General features: G+C 58.6%; 2 protein-coding genes across 4 annotated transcripts; one reads left to right on the top strand and one right to left on the bottom strand.

Annotated features, from left to right (window-relative positions):
• The first annotated feature begins 3,869 nt into the window (after window positions 1-3,869).
• RASL10A (RAS like family 10 member A) lies at window positions 3,870-7,555 on the top strand. Its single transcript, XM_079151457.1, has 3 exons — window positions 3,870-5,501; window positions 6,578-6,702; window positions 6,985-7,555. The coding sequence occupies exons 1-3, from the start codon at window positions 5,283-5,285 to the stop codon at window positions 7,250-7,252; spliced, it is 612 nt and encodes a 203-aa protein (XP_079007583.1). The 5' UTR covers window positions 3,870-5,282; the 3' UTR covers window positions 7,253-7,555.
• A 145-nt stretch (window positions 7,556-7,700) lies between these two features.
• Window positions 7,701-13,411, bottom strand: GAS2L1 (growth arrest specific 2 like 1). 3 transcript variants are annotated; one of them, XM_079151325.1, is made up of 6 exons: window positions 13,241-13,404; window positions 11,503-12,154; window positions 9,973-10,080; window positions 9,787-9,883; window positions 9,531-9,702; window positions 7,701-9,027 (listed from the first exon to the last, which is right to left on the bottom strand). In XM_079151325.1, exons 2-6 carry the CDS (start codon window positions 12,133-12,135, stop codon window positions 7,995-7,997), a joined length of 2,043 nt encoding a protein of 680 aa, XP_079007451.1. In that variant the 5' UTR covers window positions 12,136-12,154; window positions 13,241-13,404; the 3' UTR covers window positions 7,701-7,994. The 3 variants fall into 3 exon arrangements, with proteins under 3 accessions (XP_079007451.1, XP_079007450.1, XP_079007452.1); XM_079151324.1 differs by having other exon boundaries at window positions 9,531-9,883; window positions 13,241-13,409; XM_079151326.1 differs by lacking the exon at window positions 9,787-9,883 and having other exon boundaries at window positions 8,892-9,027; window positions 13,241-13,411.
• Between the last annotated feature and the right edge of the window lie 3,941 nt (window positions 13,412-17,352).

The following is a 17,352-nucleotide window of genomic DNA, read 5'->3' as shown; positions in this document are numbered from 1 at the left end:
CTGTGTGTCCAAGCAAATCCCTGGAGAGATATACTAAAGAAACCATAGCACGCCTAGGTAGACACTGCCCGCATGTTCTGTGCGTGTGTTGTTAGAGAGAGATCGAGATCCTGGGAGTTGAAGCCACACATGCCCGGCAAGTGCTCTACCACGAGTCCCCTCTGCAGCCCATGTTGCTGCTTTTACCCAACTGTAATTTCTGGAGTTAGACTCATATCAGTATTCCGTGGACGAATGGGCCGCCATTAGCCAGTCCCTGCTGACAGGTAGACAGTCAGGTTGTCCCTGTCTTCTGCAAGGCTCAGCAATGCTGCAGGCCCGGCCCTCCCACATACATCCTCGCTTGTGAGTACAAATGCCCCTGTGGGATTGGGCTACAGAATGGCGACACCAAACATTTGCATTTTACATTTTCAATTGTAGTTCTAGGTGGGACTGGGGATGAAGCTAGAGCACATACCTAGTATGAAAAGTCCCAAAGTCCCAAAGTCCCTGGTACTGAAAAAAACAAAATCCAAAAGGTAACAAAGGATAGAAGTGAGATCCTTCTGGCCTCTTCTAGGTTCTCTCCCCATTCAAATAACCATGACTGTGGAAATGGCATACAATACATTTTCCGTTTCCCCCTTTTTACATACAAATTGTACCTTACAACGCACACCGTTTTGTGTTGTACTCGTATCTTAAAGGTTTTTCTATTATTCGTTCATTGCAAAGTGTCCCTGTGTCTTGTTTTGAGTTTACTGGGTTTACTGGGTATCAAACCCAGGAGCACCCTACCACTGATCTACATCCCCAATTCTTTATTTTTTAAAAAATATTTCTCATTGTAGATGGACACAATGTCTTTATTTGTTTATTTATTTATTTTTATTTCATTTATTTATTTATTGGTACCTGTGATTGAACTCAGGGGCACTGGACCAGTGAGCCACATCCCCAGCCCTATTTTGTATCTTATTTAGAGACAGGTCTCACTGAGTTGCTTAGCACCTCGCTTTTGTTGAGGCTGGCTTTGAACTCGTGATCCTCCTGCCTCAGCCTCCCGAGCCACTGGGATGACAGGCGTGTGCCACCATGCCCAGCTGTTTGTTTATTTTTATGTGGTGCTGAGGATCAAACCCAGTGCCTCGCACTCCACCACTGAGCTACAACCTTGACCCCCCCTCAGTTCTTTATTTTTCTTTTGAGACAGGGTCTTACCAAGTTTCCCAGGCTTGTCTCAAACTTACAGTCCTCCTGCCTCAGCCTCCTGAGTGGCTGGGATTACGGGGCGCATCACCGTACCCAGCTGTACTTTTCTTTGTCTTTTCTTTCTAGTACGTGTCTAATCTTAGTGTTTGCATCTCGCTCCTGCTCCATCTGGGCTGTATGTAGGAATGAGGTAGGGATCCAACTCCCCCTTTCCCCCAGATGGTTACCCAGTTGTCTCCACACCACATACTGAATAATTCATCATTCCCCCACAGATTTGAAATGCCATTTTTATCATATACTGAATTTTCACATATATTTGAGTGTTTTTCTGAATTCTGTTTTGTACCAGAGAATTTGTTCCTTGGTTTTCACCTTCTACACCAAGGTTCCCCCCACTTGCCCGTCCCCAGCCCCTTACTGGGGATTGAACCCAGGGGTACCCTGCCACTGAGCTACATCCCCAGCCATTTTTATTTTTGACATAGGGTCTTATTAAATTGCCTGGGCTGAGAACCTCTTGCCTCAGCCTCCAGAGTAGCTGGGATTATAGGCATCGTGCCAGGCCACAGAGAAGTACCTTTGTGTTTTGGTAACTAGGAGTAGTGCCCTCTTTTTCCCATTTGTACTTTAGAACTATTTTTTTTAATGATGGCATTTTTATTTGAATCACATCAAATATTTATATCAAACCTTGGAGCCAGGCCAATGCCCAAGGAAGGTCCAGAATGAGGCCAGCTGTCAGGGACACCACTTGAGAGAGAGTGAGGGGTGGGGGTGGGGGGCCGGTGGCTGCTGTTAGGAGGCTGTGGGCAAAGAACCCGGGGAAGTGGGATTCTCCACAGTGCCTGCCTCCCCAGGCCCACTCCTCCACCCGGGGCTTGACCCCTGAGGCCTAAGCTTAGGGGTGTTGTTGGCTCCTTCTCATGCCCATCGCCCGCAGCCAGGCTAGGGCCTCCCTGAGGCCCCTCAACCCCACAGGCCTCAACCAGCCGAAGGCTCCTGTCTTCATGTCTTTGAACCTGGCTGCAGGAGGGCAGGAGTGACTGGCTTAGTCTGTGCCCACTGCTAGGTTTCCTGTGCCAAAGGAGAAGTGGACATGTGGGTTGTCCCTGAAATGCTGGATGCAAACGTGAGGGCCAGGGAGGTCACTGTGGAATAGGGGCTGGGATGGAATATCAGGCGACAGCAGCACCAAAGAGAGAAACAGACAGAAATCCCAGGCAGCTCAAGCCATCTAGCTTGCTGGTCTCTGGGAAGCCTGGCACAGGATCGTCCACTCCATCATAGCTCAGAACAGTCCACGTGAGTGACAGCAACCTCCCCAAGTCCCTCTCCAAAGGGCCAAAGCTTCCAGCTGACCTTCTCTTGAAGCCCCCTGGCCCCTGGGCTCAGGTGAAGCTGGGCTTTTCAAGAAGTCAGACGCAGGAGCCCAGGGGACTTGCTTTCCAATCTCCTTTCCTGCTGATCAACTGAGGCCAAATATCCGCATCCCTCTGAGTCTCAGTGAGCAGGTGACTCTAGGGTCAGGGCTTGCACATCACAGTCCGGAATTAACTGGGGAGTCCTGCTGGTAATGCTGACATGAGAGTCCCTAGGGAAGGTGATACCCCTGCAGATTGTGCAGGACTTTGTGGGACATTCCCAGTCCACAGTGTCCATCATTCCATAAGCGTGGGGGGACCCAGAGATGCCACACACACAGCCCTGCTTGGAGTTCGCAGAGAATTACTGCCCAGGAAGAGGGCACTCCATCAGAAAAGGAAGAGAAGAGCCCAGAACCAGGCCCCAGGCGTGGGCAGAGGAGCACCCCTAGCAGCAGGAAGGTCTTAAGTAAGAGCAGTCTGGTGTCCACCAAGAAGGCAGAGGGTGAATTTATTTACTCCCTGCCTTGCTCCCCAAAGGAAGGGAACCAGCGCACAAATCCAGAAGCCTGAAAAATTTAAACATTTATAAGAAAAGATGTAAAAGGGGATATCAAGAAATTGAAACACTGGCAGAAAAATACATGAAGCCCAACCATCCCTAGTCACTGACCTTGAAGACTAGAACCCTTGCCAGAGGTGGTCTGAGCTCCCTAATGGCTGAGGAGAGTCATATGGCAGAAGTAAACACTCCCACTGTTGGAGAAATACCCTGTGGTTGCCATCACCTGCTCCCTCCTCCACCTTTCCCCAGGCAGGGGAGGGTATATTGTCTATGCTCTTACAGTTTCTAGATCTCATGGGTTCTAGAACCTTCCTTCCTAAGGCAGGATGACTTCTCCTTCTCCTCTCCCCTCACACCTTAAAAACTCCATGTCGGAAGCCAGGCGTGGTGGCACATGCCTGTAATCCCAGTGACTTGGGAGGCTGAGGCAGGAGGAGTGCAAGTTCAAGTCCAGCCTCGTCAATTTGGTGAAGCCCTAAGCAACTTAATGAGACCCTGTCTCAAAATAAAAAAATAAAGAGGGCTGGGGATGTGGTTCAGTGGTAAACCCCTCTGGGTTCAATTCCTAGTATTCACCCCCCCCCCCAAAAAAAAAAAAAAAAAAAAAAAAAAAGAATCCATGTCAGCATCTTGGCAAATAGCAAGATTTTTTTTTTTTTCTTTGCAGTACTGGGGATCGAACTCAAGGCCCAGCTGAGCTATCTCCCCAGCCCCAAGATTTTTAATATTTGTTAAATAAATGAGATCCTTGATCCTTGTAGAAACAAGACATCTGTGCATTCCACCTCAGTACCTGGTAGAGGGCAGAGATGTCAGGATCCGGCGTGTAGTGGGAGGGTGCAGAGCCAGGGAATGGGGAGTTCAGCAAATGCACCTTTCCAAATTGGGAGTAGGAGCTTCCTGTCCAGTTCCAGGGAGGGGGATTGGGTTCTGGAAGTCTGGTTGGGATGTTACTGCCCTTTGAGGGAAGCTACAGGTGGAAGCTCCTGAAGGAAATGACCTTAGCAGTGACAGAGGTGGTGTTGGCCCATTTCTTTATCTATTCAGCTCCAGCCTTGTGGCAGGGATGTGGGACTGAGTGACTGACTCAGTGTGTGCTGAGTTCAATCCCCTCTCTCCCCACCTCCCTCCAGGACTGCTGTTTGAAATATTGTCCAGTGCTGGCCATTTATCCCTGTGGGTGAGAGGAAGTTGGCAGACTCCTCAGAGGAGACAGCAAGGCCACCAGCTAGGGGCCCGACTTCCTTTCTAACCCTGGAGATGTCTCACTCCAGCCTCAGTTTCCTCTTCCCGCAAATGGAGATACCAGGGTTGAGGCTGAAGGTGTAAGGATCAAGTAAGGAACCCTTCAGAAAAGGGTCTGGGACTTAGGTTCTTCCGAAACAGCAGGAGCCCTTGAAGGTGTCTGCCTTTGATGGATGCAGAGCAGAGACCCGGCACTGCACCGCGATTCTTCCAAGGTCACAGTTGGAGCCTGATCCGAGTCCTGGGCGGCCTGACTCCAGCGGGCCGGGGTTTGTCAGGAGCCTGCTTGAGCCCAGGCAAGAGGTGTTCCGGGCAGCCGGGATCGCGGAGCTGGATGAGGCCCTCCACCGCTCCCTGCCCTCCAGTCACCTTCCCACGACCCTTCCCGGGAGGGGCGTCCCGGGAGGGGCGGGCGGTTACCTCATCCGTGTCTCCGGGAGGCCCCGCTGGCTCGCTGGCTCGCGCCGCCAGTCGCAGCTGGGGCGGTGACTCCCGGCGCTGGTGCGAGAGGACCGAGGGGCCGAGGCGCCGGGAGGCAGCGCCGCTGCCGGACCCGTGCCGCGAGGGGGTCGGACCTCCGGGCCCCCCGCTGCCCGGCGGCGCCGCGGTTGGCGCTGCGGGCGGAGGCGGTGTCTGCGCGCGGCGCGCCGGGTCTGTTCGCTCCGGAGCTTTGGCACCCGCCCGAGCTGCTAGTGCGTCCGCCGCGGTCTGCCCGCTCGGCTGTCTGCCCTCCTGCTGCCAGCCCTGCGCTCGGGCCCGGCCTCTCCTGTCCTCGGGTGCTCAGCGAGGCGACGAGGAGCGCGGCGGGGCCGGGGCGCACCGGACAGGGCGCGCGGGGCGCACGGCTGGGCGCGCACGGCGCGGCGCCGGCCCATGAAGCTTTCGGGCTCGGGGCGCGGCAGCGCGGGCCGGCCATGGGGGGCAGCCTGCGGGTGGCCGTTCTGGGCGCTCCAGGAGTGGGCAAGACGGCCATCATCCGCCAGTTCCTGTTCGGTGACTATCCCGAACGCCACCGACCCACGGACGGGCCCCGCCTCTACCGTCCCGCGGTGCTGCTAGACGGCGCGGTCTACGACCTGAGCATTCGCGACGGCGACGTCGCTGGCCCTGGCCCGAGCCCCGGAGGTGTCGAGGTAGCGGCTTGAGGGGTGGACAGGGGCGGGTGACAGTGTAAGGAGTGTGTGTATGTGTGCTTGGTGCACACGTGCATGTCCACGTGGATAGTCTTAGGGCCCCTGACCATGTTAAGGAATCCAAGGAAAAATGGTGTGGCCTGGTGTTGTATTTGAGCCCTCTCCAACCATCTGGAGGAGCCCAGGCCCTCGCCCGGCGATTTAGCCAAGCGGCTTCTCCTTGTTGCCGTGGGTGTTTCTATCTTCACCTGCCTCCATTGGTGGGGCTGGATCAGCGCGTGTCCCTGCATGGTCTTGTGGCTGCCTCTGGAGCCGGGAGCAGAACCACAGTGCGAGAGACTGGAGTCAGGCATAGGGCTATACTTTTTAAAGGAGGCGATTTTTTGCTCCCTCATTCCTGTGACCTGGAGCAAAGATTCATTCAGTAATTTTGCTAACTCCAGTTCAGAGCTCCAGTCTTTGGAGCTGGATGCCTCCGAGAGGTTTAGAGGGATACGCCAGGATTAAACAGGGCTTCCCGAAGAAGCAGGTGGCATTGAGCTGAATCTGGAAGGCCGGCAGAGGTTTTGCGTAAAAGTGGTAAAAGCATTCCAGGCGGAAAGAACAGTAGGTCCCTAGGTCAAAGGCTTAAGCGTGCACAGCTGCGGACGATGGGTGGTCTCGAGGCTCTGGTGGGAGGCGGGGTTTCCATGGCTTGGAAATTAAGTTTTTACAGGCAATAGTAGCCTGGGAGGGCAGCTCGCGAGGTGAGTGGCCCGACTAGAGTTAAGCTGGGGAAAACTGGAAGGAAGAAAAAAAAAAAAAAAAAAAAAAAAATGAGGATGGGGAAACAGGAAAGGAAGGCGAGGTTGAAAGAGGGTTGGTGGCCCACAGGCTCCAAGTGCAATTTGCAAAGTTTTACCCTGGAGACCATAAGGAGGATAAGGCCCAGGAAGCTTGGGGGAGGGTGCCTAGAGATGGGGATGAGTGACCGAGGCCTGAGATGAACTGTGGGTTTAGTGACAATTTCCTGCAGAGAGTAAAAGAGCTGCAGGGTGGGAAAGCGGCTCCCGCAGACCCCGGCCTCCCGCCCCCAGGAGTGGCCTGACCCTAAGGACTGGAGCTTGCAGGATACGGACGCCTTCGTGCTAGTCTACGACATCTGCAGCCCGGACAGTTTCGATTATGTGAAGGCCCTGCGGCAGCGCATCGCGGAGACCAGGTGGGGGCGCGGCAGGAGGTGGGGGCGTGGAGAGGGACCTGCAGGGCTCTGCCCTAGGGGAGTGAGTAGATTCTCCCCTCTTTGGGGCTGCTGGATCAGGTCTTTGCTGTAGGAAGGTCTTCAACAGTGTGTCTTTGGCACACACAGGCCTGGCATTTCTTGGAGGTCTCTGGCCGTAAGAAGGAATGCGCCTGTGTGTGTATATTATTGGGGTGGGGATGGGGGCATTCTCTGGCTGTGGGGTCCCCAGCACCGCGTCTCTTATCCCCATCCGGCCCCCAGGCCGGCAGGAGCGCCCGAGGCACCTATCCTCGTGGTAGGCAACAAGCGGGACCGGCAGCGGCTGCGCTTCGGACCTCGGCGTGCGCTGGCCGCCTTGGTGCGCAGGGGCTGGCGCTGCGGCTACCTCGAATGCTCTGCCAAGTACAACTGGCACGTGCTGCGTCTCTTCCGCGAGCTTTTGCGCTGTGCTTTGGTACGCTCACGTCCGGCACACCCAGCTCTGCGCCTGCAGGGGGCGCTGCACCCAGCGCGCTGCATCATCATGTGAAGGGATTGGACAAGATTGCCCAACTTCACTCGGATTGGACAAGGGAATCTCCTCCCTGATTGGATAAGGAAAGCTCCCACAGTCTCCTGGGCGACCGGCCTCTTTGAAGTACATTGGGCCTAAAGCCCGATTGGACGAGATCAGTCCTTCCTAAGACCTCATTGGGTCATAGTCCATGGAAGGGACTTGGCTGTGGATCTGATTGGAAGCTTGAACTGCTCCTAGCACTTCATTGGACACACTCCTTAAGTCCCGCCTCTCGCGAGGTAATAAAAAGAAAACAAAGAGCACCTGACATTTCTGTTCTAGGATGGGCAGGACAAGACTTAGATTTTGTACTAGAGCTGCCAAGCTTGGCCCCCTGGCAGTTAACTCCAGAATCCCAACTTGAGGACTGTCAAAGGGGTGCTATGCCCCCAGGGTGAGTCCCCAAGAAACAGACTTGTGGCTGGAGCAAAACTTTACTGTCAGAGGCTCTGCTGGACCATAGGTCCTCAGGACACCGGGCTAGCCCGGCCTCCCCTAAGGCATTCAATAATATTAGTAATTAAATAGCTATGCTCATCCCCCAACCGGAATGTACAACAGAGGTCCCATTGTGCCATGTGGTCCCGAGGGGTCTGGTCCCATGAGGTCTGGTACTCAAGAGGCGAGGGGCTCCCTGATGCAGAGGGTAGGTTAAGGCCACAAAGGAAAAGGAGAAGGAATGGGGTCTGGGAGCAGCTGGGCTGATCCATCACATTCAGGAATCTGGTTCGGCCCTTGGGGTGACCGAGGGCTGGGCATGCCAGGCCCCGAACTCCGTGGGTCCAGATGGGCGTCGGGGGCCCCGAGGTGTGGGAATGCGAGAGGGTTTACGGTCTGGCTGTGTGTCCATCCGACCCCGTGCCCAGATCCGCGAGGGTTCTGGGCCAGCCAGGGGGGTCCCAGGTGCATCTAGAGGCCCCCCCACGCCAATGCAGGGGCTGCCTTCGTCTGAAGAGCTGGATAGGGCTTGACTACGCGGCCCGGGCAGCCCATTGGCTGTCCGACCTGAGTCCCCAGGTTGGCCACACTTGCCACCCAGGACGCTGAGGGATGAAGAGGAGGAACTGGAGGAACAGTAGGCTGAGTCGGGAGCTGGAGGATCTGGGGCCCGAGCCGGGTCAGGGGCTAGTCCGGTGGGAGTCCCGCTGGCAGCAGCCTCAAGGGCACGGGCATTGGCCAGGAATTCCTCTTCCAGGCGCCGAAACAGCTGCTGCTCCTGCTGCGGATCGAGCTGCAGAGGTGTGCGGAAGACACTGGCGGGTGTGGCGCCCAACTCTGGCCCCGGGCTGGAGACCTGGAGAGGCCGGGGCGCGGCAGGGCTGCGGGCACGGGGCGTCTGCGGGGTGCTCCTGCCCGAGCCCCCGCCGCCCCTGCCCCGCGGCACACAGGAGTGCTGCCCGTCTCTGTCCCTGCGCACTAGCAGCACAGCCTGCTCCTCGCGGTTCTGGCTGCGGGCCCGCCGGGCGGAGCTGGGGGCGGACAGCTGGGCTCCTCTGCCGCCTGGGGCGGCCCGGGGCCGTCCCCGGTCCAGCGGGTCTCGGGATTGGCTGCGAGGGGCAGGCGGCCTTCTCGGAGAGGCCGGGGTGCCTGTGGTCAGCCGCCTGCTGGGCCGCTCCCTCCGGAGGGTGCCTGTGCCTGTGTCGTCACTGCGGGCACCCAGGGGGCCGCTCTGGGCTGAGGAGGCTGAGGAGTCACTGTCCCCCGAGTAGCGGCGGGAGCGGGGAATGGGGGGCAGCTGATCCCGGGGCCTGGGGCAGGGGAACAAGAGAGAGAGGGGGCATCACTGGGCGCGCAGACGGGGCGGGAGAGGAAGCGCAGGGCAGGTGGCTGCAGACGCAGGGCGTGCTGGTGGAGTGGTGAGCATGTCCGTCCTGGGGACTTCCAGGGAGAAGTGAGCGGCTCCACGGCAGCTTCCTGCGGCCACTCGGCGCCCAGGGCCCCGAAGGCAGCAGCGGAAGAAATGAGGTCGGCGGGGCCCCGCCCCCTCCCCAGGCCTCCGGTCCCCCCAGGGCGGGTCGGAGGAAGCCTGGTTGGACTGGCCGCTGCCCAACCCCCAGGACCCACCCCAGCTGTGTTGTTGGTTTGGTCGGGTTGCCATAGAGATGGGAAGCCAGGCCCACCCCCACCCACGGGAACTTTTCCCAGGGTGTGAGTCACTCTGGAGCTGAAGGCAAGTCCGTCATCCGGGCCAGGGCGGAAGCCCCACCCCCACCCGCCGGGCAGCTCGCTCCCAGGTCCTCCTGCACCTCACCTGGGCAGGGTCTCGGCCCCCTCCTTTGTGCTTCGTAAGGTAACAGGAGTCACCTCAGTCCGAGAGCCCCGGCGCTCACCCCCAGGGACTGGGCTACCAGGGCGGGGACTTGGGGTGGGTGACACCCTCTGGGGGGAGAAGGTCCAGGCCCTTGGCTGCGCAGGTCTGTGGGCTGTGGGGAGAGAGAACAGGAGACATGTGAGGGACACAGAAGGGAGAGGAGCCCCTGCCTGTCCAGCCAGCCCCAGGCACTGACCAGTGGAGGAACACCGGCATGGGTCGTGCTTGTCCAAGTAGTGCTCCAGCGTGTCCCAGCCACCACCCACACGCACCATCACGTGGCTTCTCAGCACCTGCGGAGCCCAGAGTGGGCAGGTCATGGCTGTATCCCGGGGTCTGACGGCCCACTGGTGTGGTGGCAGCGGGCAGCTGGGGGCCTTACCCGCACGAAGATGAGCAGGCTGGAGTCTCCCACTCGGTATTTCCCTTCAGAGACCTTGATCATGGGGAACTGGTCTGGGCAAGTGCAGCGGCCCAGAATCTCCCTCACCTGAGGCCAGAGAGGAAAGGCTGGAGGTCAGGGGTCAAGTCCCTCCTCCTGGGGCTTAATGTCAGCAGCTCCAGGGTCAGGAGGAAGTAAGTGCTTCCGGGGAACGGGGGTTGGAGACTGCTGCGGCAGACATGGGTGCAGCTTCCAAACATGAGCAGCTCCCCCCTTGGGTCTCAGGGCCCAGAAAGCTGACCAGCAGGAGATGATGGAACTGTGGTCAGGTCAGGGTATGGGGCCCCAACAAGGAACATCCTCGAAGCTCTTAAGCCTGGGGGAGCCCTGGAGCCGGTCCTCAGTGCCCCCTCACCCCTATCACAGAGGGACCTAGGTCCACAGGAAGGCTGGGTCAGAGAAGGCAAGCGCAGGGGACCCGTGCCCCTGGCTGAACACTAATGTGGGGGGAGTGCCACAGACGTGGGACACATGCACACACCCGTGTGCTATGCAGGCCACTGACCTGGCAAGCACACACTGCACACATGTCACCCCAGGCCTGGAGCTGCCAGGCTGGCTGTGTGGGAGGCCCTGCCCGCCTCCCTGCCCACAGCGGCGCCGGAGGAAATGAGCAGGTGGGGCCTTGGGTGACCCAGGCCCAGGCCGGGGGTGGAGCACATGCCTCTGCCCACGGCCATCCGGCTTCCCCGCCTCCTGGGCAGGCACATCACAGTCCTAACCTCCAGATAAAAAGGAAACTCTTGGCCCAGCTGCGGGGGTGGCAGGGACACCTAGGCCCTGGGAAAGGAGGAGGGGGCTGGGGACACTGCCCAGCACCTCCTATGCTCCACGCAGGACTCCTGCAGCTCCAGTACGACTTCCTGTTCCCAGCAGCAGCAGCAGCTGGGCCGGGCTTCCCAGCAGCCGGCCAGGCGCTCACTGAGAGCAGGACACCTTGCACAGGGCTTTGCATGCCTCCTCTCAGCCAAGGACAGCAGCCTCTCAACCTTGAGCGCTGAGGTTGAGGATGCACCTCTCTGGCACCCCAGTGCAGGGAGGGCATAGGGGAGGTGCCCCCCCAGATGAAGGAATGCCCAGCACTCGGTTGGTATACCTTTAGCACAAAAAAGGAAGGAAAATCATGGCCAGGGATGTAGCTTACTGGCAGAGTGTTTGCTAGCATGCATGAAGCACGGGGTTCCATCCCCAGCTCCAGAGGGGCTGGGGGGAAAGGTCCCGGAGAATGCCAGGATGCAGAATCCTATCCCAGGCCCAGCTGCACCGTGTGACCTCAGACCCAGCACGTCTCCCTCTCTAGGCCCCGGTATACACTTGGCATTCAACATGTGCACCCTTTGCATTGGGTAGGCTGTCCAGCAGGTACCAGGGTGGGCAGGAACAGGTGTGGTCACTGGCTCTGTCCCCCGCTTCCTGTGCAGGGGTGCGGGCAGAGGCAGGGGCTGCGCAGTATGCCAGGGGAGGGCTCACCAGCTCATCCAGGTTGCGCATGTCACTGGGCGTCATGCGGGGTCCCCGGGCGGAAGTCCCCGGGGCAGCGGTGGTTTCGGTGGAGTCTTCCCCAGCAGTGGGCGCGTTGGGGCCTGGGGGTGCAGCATGCAGCTCCCGTTCAATCTCCTGCTCAAACTGCACGAGGCGGGGAGCCAGCAGGCCGAGGCGGGCTCCCCGCCGGGCCACCTCCAGCAGGCACAGCACCACGCTCTTCTCGTTCTTGCGCAGCACCAAGTCCTCCGTCTCAAACATGAGCACCTCGGGCACGCCCAGCTCCGCGCGGCACCAGCCGATGAAGGTGGCCACGTTGTCTCGGGCCATAAAAGAGCCAGGAACCACGCTGTGTGCCTGGAAGGCCACACCTCGGGTTGGACGGGTGGCAGCCAAAGCACGGGCAGCCTCAGTGACGGCGTTGGCATGCTGGCATAGGGTTGTGCCTGTGGCCAGCCCTGTCAGGAAGCCATCACCACCACCAGGCAGACCCAGGCCATACAAGGCATTCAACCACTCAGCCAGGTCTTCTTTCATGGCCTCCACGTAGGCCTCACTTGAGCGGAAAGGTCGCACGCTCTTGGCCGCCGAGCCTGCGATGCTCACCACTGGGTCCGCCATGCCCGGGCCAGCCGAGTCACTGTGGGCAGGGACACAGGTCAGGATTGCTGTGAAGACCCAGCAAATGTTCAGTACAGAACACCTGTACTTGCATATCACTCAGGCTAAACACCTGGTTTAGGTTCAGGTTGTGAGAAACCTCTGTGCCTCAGTTAATGATCTGTGAAATGGGTACAGTAATGTTACCCAGCTCAGGACGGCAAGTTCTAGGCCAGCCTGGGCAACTTAGCAAGACCCCATCTCAAAGTAAAATAAAAAGGACCAGGGGTGTAGCTCAGTGGTAGAGCAATTGCCTACATGTGTGAGGCCCTGGGTCCGATCCCCACTACTGCAAAAATAAAAAATACATCATCTGCCTAAATGGATCCAACGGGATATTCTTTACACACAGTGTTTCTAAATGTTTGCTGTTTGGCTCTTTCTTGGGGTGGGGGTGGGGGAATGGCTGGGGCCTCCTCCCAGGCAGGTTGGTGCCCGTCACAAAGATCTGGGACCTAGAGACACGGAAGTCAATGGTCTGGGACCCCAGCAGACAGGAGAGGAACTCAGGTCCCGACCTCAGGGAGGGGTGGTCTCCACTGCTCGGCGCTGGTGCCCATTCCATCTCCAGGGAAGGTCCCCGCTCCTCCCTCAGGCCCCCTCCCCTAAGGACTGTGCCACTGTTACAACCACAGAGCAGCCAGCCTGTCAGTAACAGCAACCAGGGCTAGGGCTGGGCGCCGGGATGTTATTTCCATTTTACAGATGAGGAAACTGAGACGCAGACAGGGTACCAGCTGGCCTGAAGGTCGCTGAGCAGTGGGTGGAGCGGTCAGGGCGCTCCCGGCGCGGCGCTGCTGATTTCGGGGTACGATCCCACAGCCCGGTCTGCCTGGCCCGGGTCCCGCCTCCTCCAGAAGCCTCCCGGGTGCGCCCCAGGGGGGTACGTGCAGGGCCGGGGTTCTGAAGTGCCTCCGAGCGCATTGGAGGTGCTCGGGGCCTGGCCCAGAGAGGGCTCAGGGCCGCCCAAGGTCACACAGCCCTGGGGAACAGAGGCCGCGCACTCCGCTGCCGGTCCCGCAGCAGCGCGCGCTGGGCAGAGGGTGCCGGGGGTCCCCACGCTCACCTGGCTCATCCCGCGGCCGCGGGGAGCATCGCCCCGGCGGGGGCCGGAGCCGGGCCGGGCCGCCGCAGGGAGGCGCCGCCCGAGCCTCGGCGGATCCCGGAGCCTCCGCGGCCACCGCGCCGTCTCCGCCCCGCCTCCCTGGAATTCGGATCCGGCCCGGAGGGGGCGGGCGGGGCCGCGCGCTCTTAAAGGGGCCGCGGCTTTCCCGGGCGGCGGGGCGGGGTGGGGGAGGAGCTGGGATCTCCGGACCGGAGTCGGGACCCGGCGTCTCTGCGCAGCGGGCGCCAGACGTGGTCCCGAGAGGCCGCACCATCCAGACCCGGGCCGGTCCCCACGTTCTCGGGGCAGGGGTCCGGGACCCTTGGTAATGGTCCTCCCTCCCCGACAGGCCTTCCCAGGGCTGGTGGCCGCACGGCCTGTTTCCGAGATCAAGTCAGGAAGCGATAAGGGCCGGGGGCTGCCAAGTCACCTCCGTCCCGGGTGGACCTCCGCTGGCCTGATAGCCCAGGCGACCCGCCACGAGCGGCGAGCCCCTCCCCGCAGGCGGGCTGACCGCAGTCCCTCGGCGTCCGCCCCGCGCTCCCGGGAGGGCGCCGTGGCAGCCGGCCGAGTTCAGGGCGCCCGCTGCACGGACCAGGCGCTGAGGCGCGGCGGGGCAGGCGGGTGGCCGGCGTGCTGCGGAGGCTCCCGCACCGGGCAGGGGGCGAGGCGCGGGGCCGCCGGGCTCCGCGGGCCCGCGAGGGTTAACCCCGCCCGGTCCTTTTCAAACTGCAGAGGAGGCCCTGGCCGGGACCTGCGGGAAATCCTGCCCCCTGCCGCTGCCGGCGGGACTGGGCGCAGTCGCCAGGCCGGCCTGGGTCGCAGCCATGCTGCCGGGTGGGGCCAAGCAACTGGGATGCTCAGAGCTTTAGTAAAGTGCCAGGCCTGCTCTGTGCCCTTGACCTGAAGGGATGGGGAGTCACCGCTGTGAGGGACACTTGCTAGTGGCGCTCACGCAGGGAGCAGCTGATGGAGCTGGGGTTTGAACACCACAGTTAAGGGAATATCCTCATTCAAGGATCAGGGTCATTTATTGAGCACCTACTTTGAGGCCTCTTGGTGCCACACTCCTGAAGGTTTCTTCTCACGGTGGTCTGAGCTCAGGACCTTAGGGAAGGTGGTTTCAAAATCTCCTGAATTCCCTCCCTGCGACAGGCCCTCACTCCCCATCCTGGTGGCAGGCACATGGCACCTACTGTGCCGAGTCTCCTCTGACGCTCAAAACCAACAGCAATACGGGCAACCCAACAGGGTCAGCTCTCAGGGCTTGCAGTTTGGAAGGCAGGCAGCCCCTGGGCTGAGATAGGGAGAGAGGCTGGAGCCAGGTGAGGGAGGGCAGCGATTTAAAATCAGAGATTAGGGAAAGAGATGAACAAAGTCCAGCAGAGAGTGCTTTAGGCCAAGGGAACAGCCAGTGCAAAGGTCCCCAGGTGGGCTTATGCCCTGTGTGTTCAAGTAGATGGGGGAGGCTCCAGAGGCTGGAGTGGAGGGAGCTGGGGAGAGGGATGAAGGTAGACAAGTTGGGGCAGATCAAGTAGAGCCTGTGGGCCATGTCTCTTGAGGGGCATAGGAGCCATGAAGGGATTTAGAGTAGGGGAGACTGACTTAGGTCTTAACAGGATCCCTGGACTGATATGGTGGGTGGGCAGGGGTAAGGGCAGAGGGAACCAGGTGGTAGCACTGGGGTGATGGAAGTATATTGGATGTTGGCTGTTTTTTGTTTTTCTTTTTTTCTTGTACCAGGGATTGATTGAACCTAGGAGTGGTATTAACCACTGAGCAACATCTCTGGTCTTTTTTTTTTTTTTTTTTTTTTTTAAGAGAGGATCTCGCTAAGTTACTGAGAGTGGCTTTGTACTCTGAACTTGCAATCCTCCTGTCTCAGCCTCCCAAGTCACTGGATAAACGATGATACTTTCAGTAGTCCTCATTTTACAATTTAGGGAAACAGGCTAAGAGAGGGCAAGGCAGGTTTGTAGTCAGCAGCTACACAGGAATTTGAATCCGACCTGTACCTACCCTACTGCACTTTGGGGTTTGAACACAAGAAGAGACAGGACTGAATCTAGTCCTGGCTTTTGGTTGCTGAGTGGGCTGGTTAAGCTTCCTGTGCCTCTGTGGCACGATCTGTAAAATGGGACCATAGCAGCAGCTGCATCAGAGTTGTAAAAAATATTACTGTAACTCCACTCAGTGTGGCCCAACTGATGGGATACGTGTCCATTACTCTGAGGGAGAGGGAACCCCTTCCTCTTCTCCAGTCTCATGAGCTGCGACCTGTGGCCAGAAGGCTAGTCCAGATTCCATCCTTCAGTATTCTCTTTCCAGGACACGTGGCAGCTGTGATGTAGACCTCCCTTGTGTGGGAGACCTTGACTTTGATTCTGTTGTGGGGTGCCCTGGGGTTCATAGCATCACCTCCAGGAAAGCCTCTCATTTTCTTGCAGAACCAAGGGAAGCAACAGAAACTGCAGGAGGGACAAGAGGGCTGGGTTGTGGAAGCCTGAGCTTATCTGCAGACCCCAGGGGCACCTGCGTATGCATGGGCAGGTGGGTCACAACCACTACTGACGCCAGCGAGCAGCTGGCTGGGCCTTGGTTGCTGGAAGTCTGATGGAGTCCGTGGAATTGTAACACAAAGCCAGTGCTGGCAGACTGTGGCTTAGTGATGGGCAGCTCTGGGAACTTGGTGCACTGGTTGGGTTAACCTGAATCCCTCAGGCTAAGCTGAGCCTGAGAGCCCAGTCCAGGATGACTGAGGGGCTTGCAGGAGGCTCCATTCAGGTGTGTCCATTCACAGAATTCCTGCTGGTCTGCTTCTGCCTTAGCTGTGGAACAGGTGACCTCGAGCTGCCTCCTGTGACAAGAGGTGAAACCAGAAAGCCTAAGTGGCCCACTTGCCTACCTGCCTCCATCACCTGGTGCTGGCTGCTCCCCCTGTGCCTGGTGGCTGTCAGGAGTCCGGTGGGGTGGGGCAGCAGCTTAGAGCCAGATGTCCACCCTGGTTCCTGGTTGCGCTGTTGTTAGCCCAGGAGCTCCATGGCAAGCACCATGAAGCCACTTCCTGTGGGCCTGTCCCATGGTGTGGGGGAAGAGATCAGTCTCCACATCAACCCCACAACCTTTGCCCAGGTCTGGTGGGATCATGAGGCTGTTTGAGTTTTTAACTCTGTGCAACTAACCAGGAGCCCTTGGGAAGTTTGCAACTGGTGCTGCACCTAATTAAGAACTTGAGTTCTCCCTTCTACCTCTTCTGGCACACTGCCCTGCTCATCCTCCTGTTCTGATTTTCTTTTCGGTACCTGGGATTGAACCCAGGCCGTGCTTAACCACTGAGCCACATCCCCACCCCTCTTTTTGTAGTTTATTTAGAGACAGGGTTTCGCTGAGTTGCCTAGGGCCTTGCTAAGTTGCTGAGGCTGGCTTTGAACTTGCGAGCCTCCTGCCTCAGCTTCCTGAGCCACTGTGCCCGATTTCTGGGACCTCTGGGCATCAGCCAGATTTGTTCAACCTGGAGGGCTCAGAATCCATGCTGCCTGGATTCTGTGGTCCCATATTTCTTTTGGCTTAGAGAAGCACTTGCCAAAGGCTGCTCAAGGGAAGGACGGCGTCCCCTCCCAAGCAGCCTTATGTGGTCATTTGGTGTAGCGGCAACTTCCGTTGGGGGGTTCATCATGGGCCTGGGAGGTGGGATGGTCACGCACCCTTCACTGCCATAGCACCCCACTTCCTCAAACAGGATGCCTCAACTCTCACCCTGGGCCCTCCATGGCAAGTACCTCCACCTTTATTCCCATCTTATCTGAGAAACAGGTAATAGGAACTAAATATTTTGAGGCACTTGCACAGTGCTCCACGTGGCGATTGGGGGACATGGCTGTTTAGGTATGGCTCAGAGGCATGTGCTCAGGTGGAAGTGCCTGTGGCCCTGGGGGGTCACAGTTTTGAGAATTTCAAAACTGTTTGGTGTCAGGTTACTTTGGCCTCTGGAGGAAAGTTAGGGGGCCAAGGAGAGAAGCAGGAAGTCCAGGGGGTTAGTGGGAGCTGTGGCTGGAACTCTAGGTGAATTTTGG

This window comes from Sciurus vulgaris (genome assembly GCF_902686455.1).
Source record: "Sciurus vulgaris genome assembly, chromosome: 8".
NCBI classification, from domain to species: domain Eukaryota; kingdom Metazoa; phylum Chordata; class Mammalia; order Rodentia; family Sciuridae; genus Sciurus; species Sciurus vulgaris.
The sequence above is the reverse complement of the archived record's forward strand: the minus strand, read 5'-3'. Positions and strand labels throughout refer to the sequence as shown.

Coding starts and splice junctions, on each gene's coding strand:
- GAS2L1 (XM_079151324.1), bottom strand. CDS start 12,135: ATGGCGGACCCAGTGGTGAGCATCGCAGGCTCGGCGGCCAAGAGCGTG. Junction 9,884..9,972: donor GCCTGCTCATCTTCGTGCGG/GTAAGGCCCCCA, acceptor TGGGCTCCGCAG/GTGCTGAGAAGCCACGTGAT. Junction 9,028..9,530: donor GGGGCCGAGACCCTGCCCAG/GTGAGGTGCAGG, acceptor CCCCTGCCCCAG/GCCCCGGGATCAGCTGCCCC.
- RASL10A (XM_079151457.1), top strand. CDS start 5,283: ATGGGGGGCAGCCTGCGGGTGGCCGTTCTGGGCGCTCCAGGAGTGGGC. Junction 5,502..6,577: donor CGAGCCCCGGAGGTGTCGAG/GTAGCGGCTTGA, acceptor TCCCGCCCCCAG/GAGTGGCCTGACCCTAAGGA. Junction 6,703..6,984: donor CAGCGCATCGCGGAGACCAG/GTGGGGGCGCGG, acceptor TCCGGCCCCCAG/GCCGGCAGGAGCGCCCGAGG.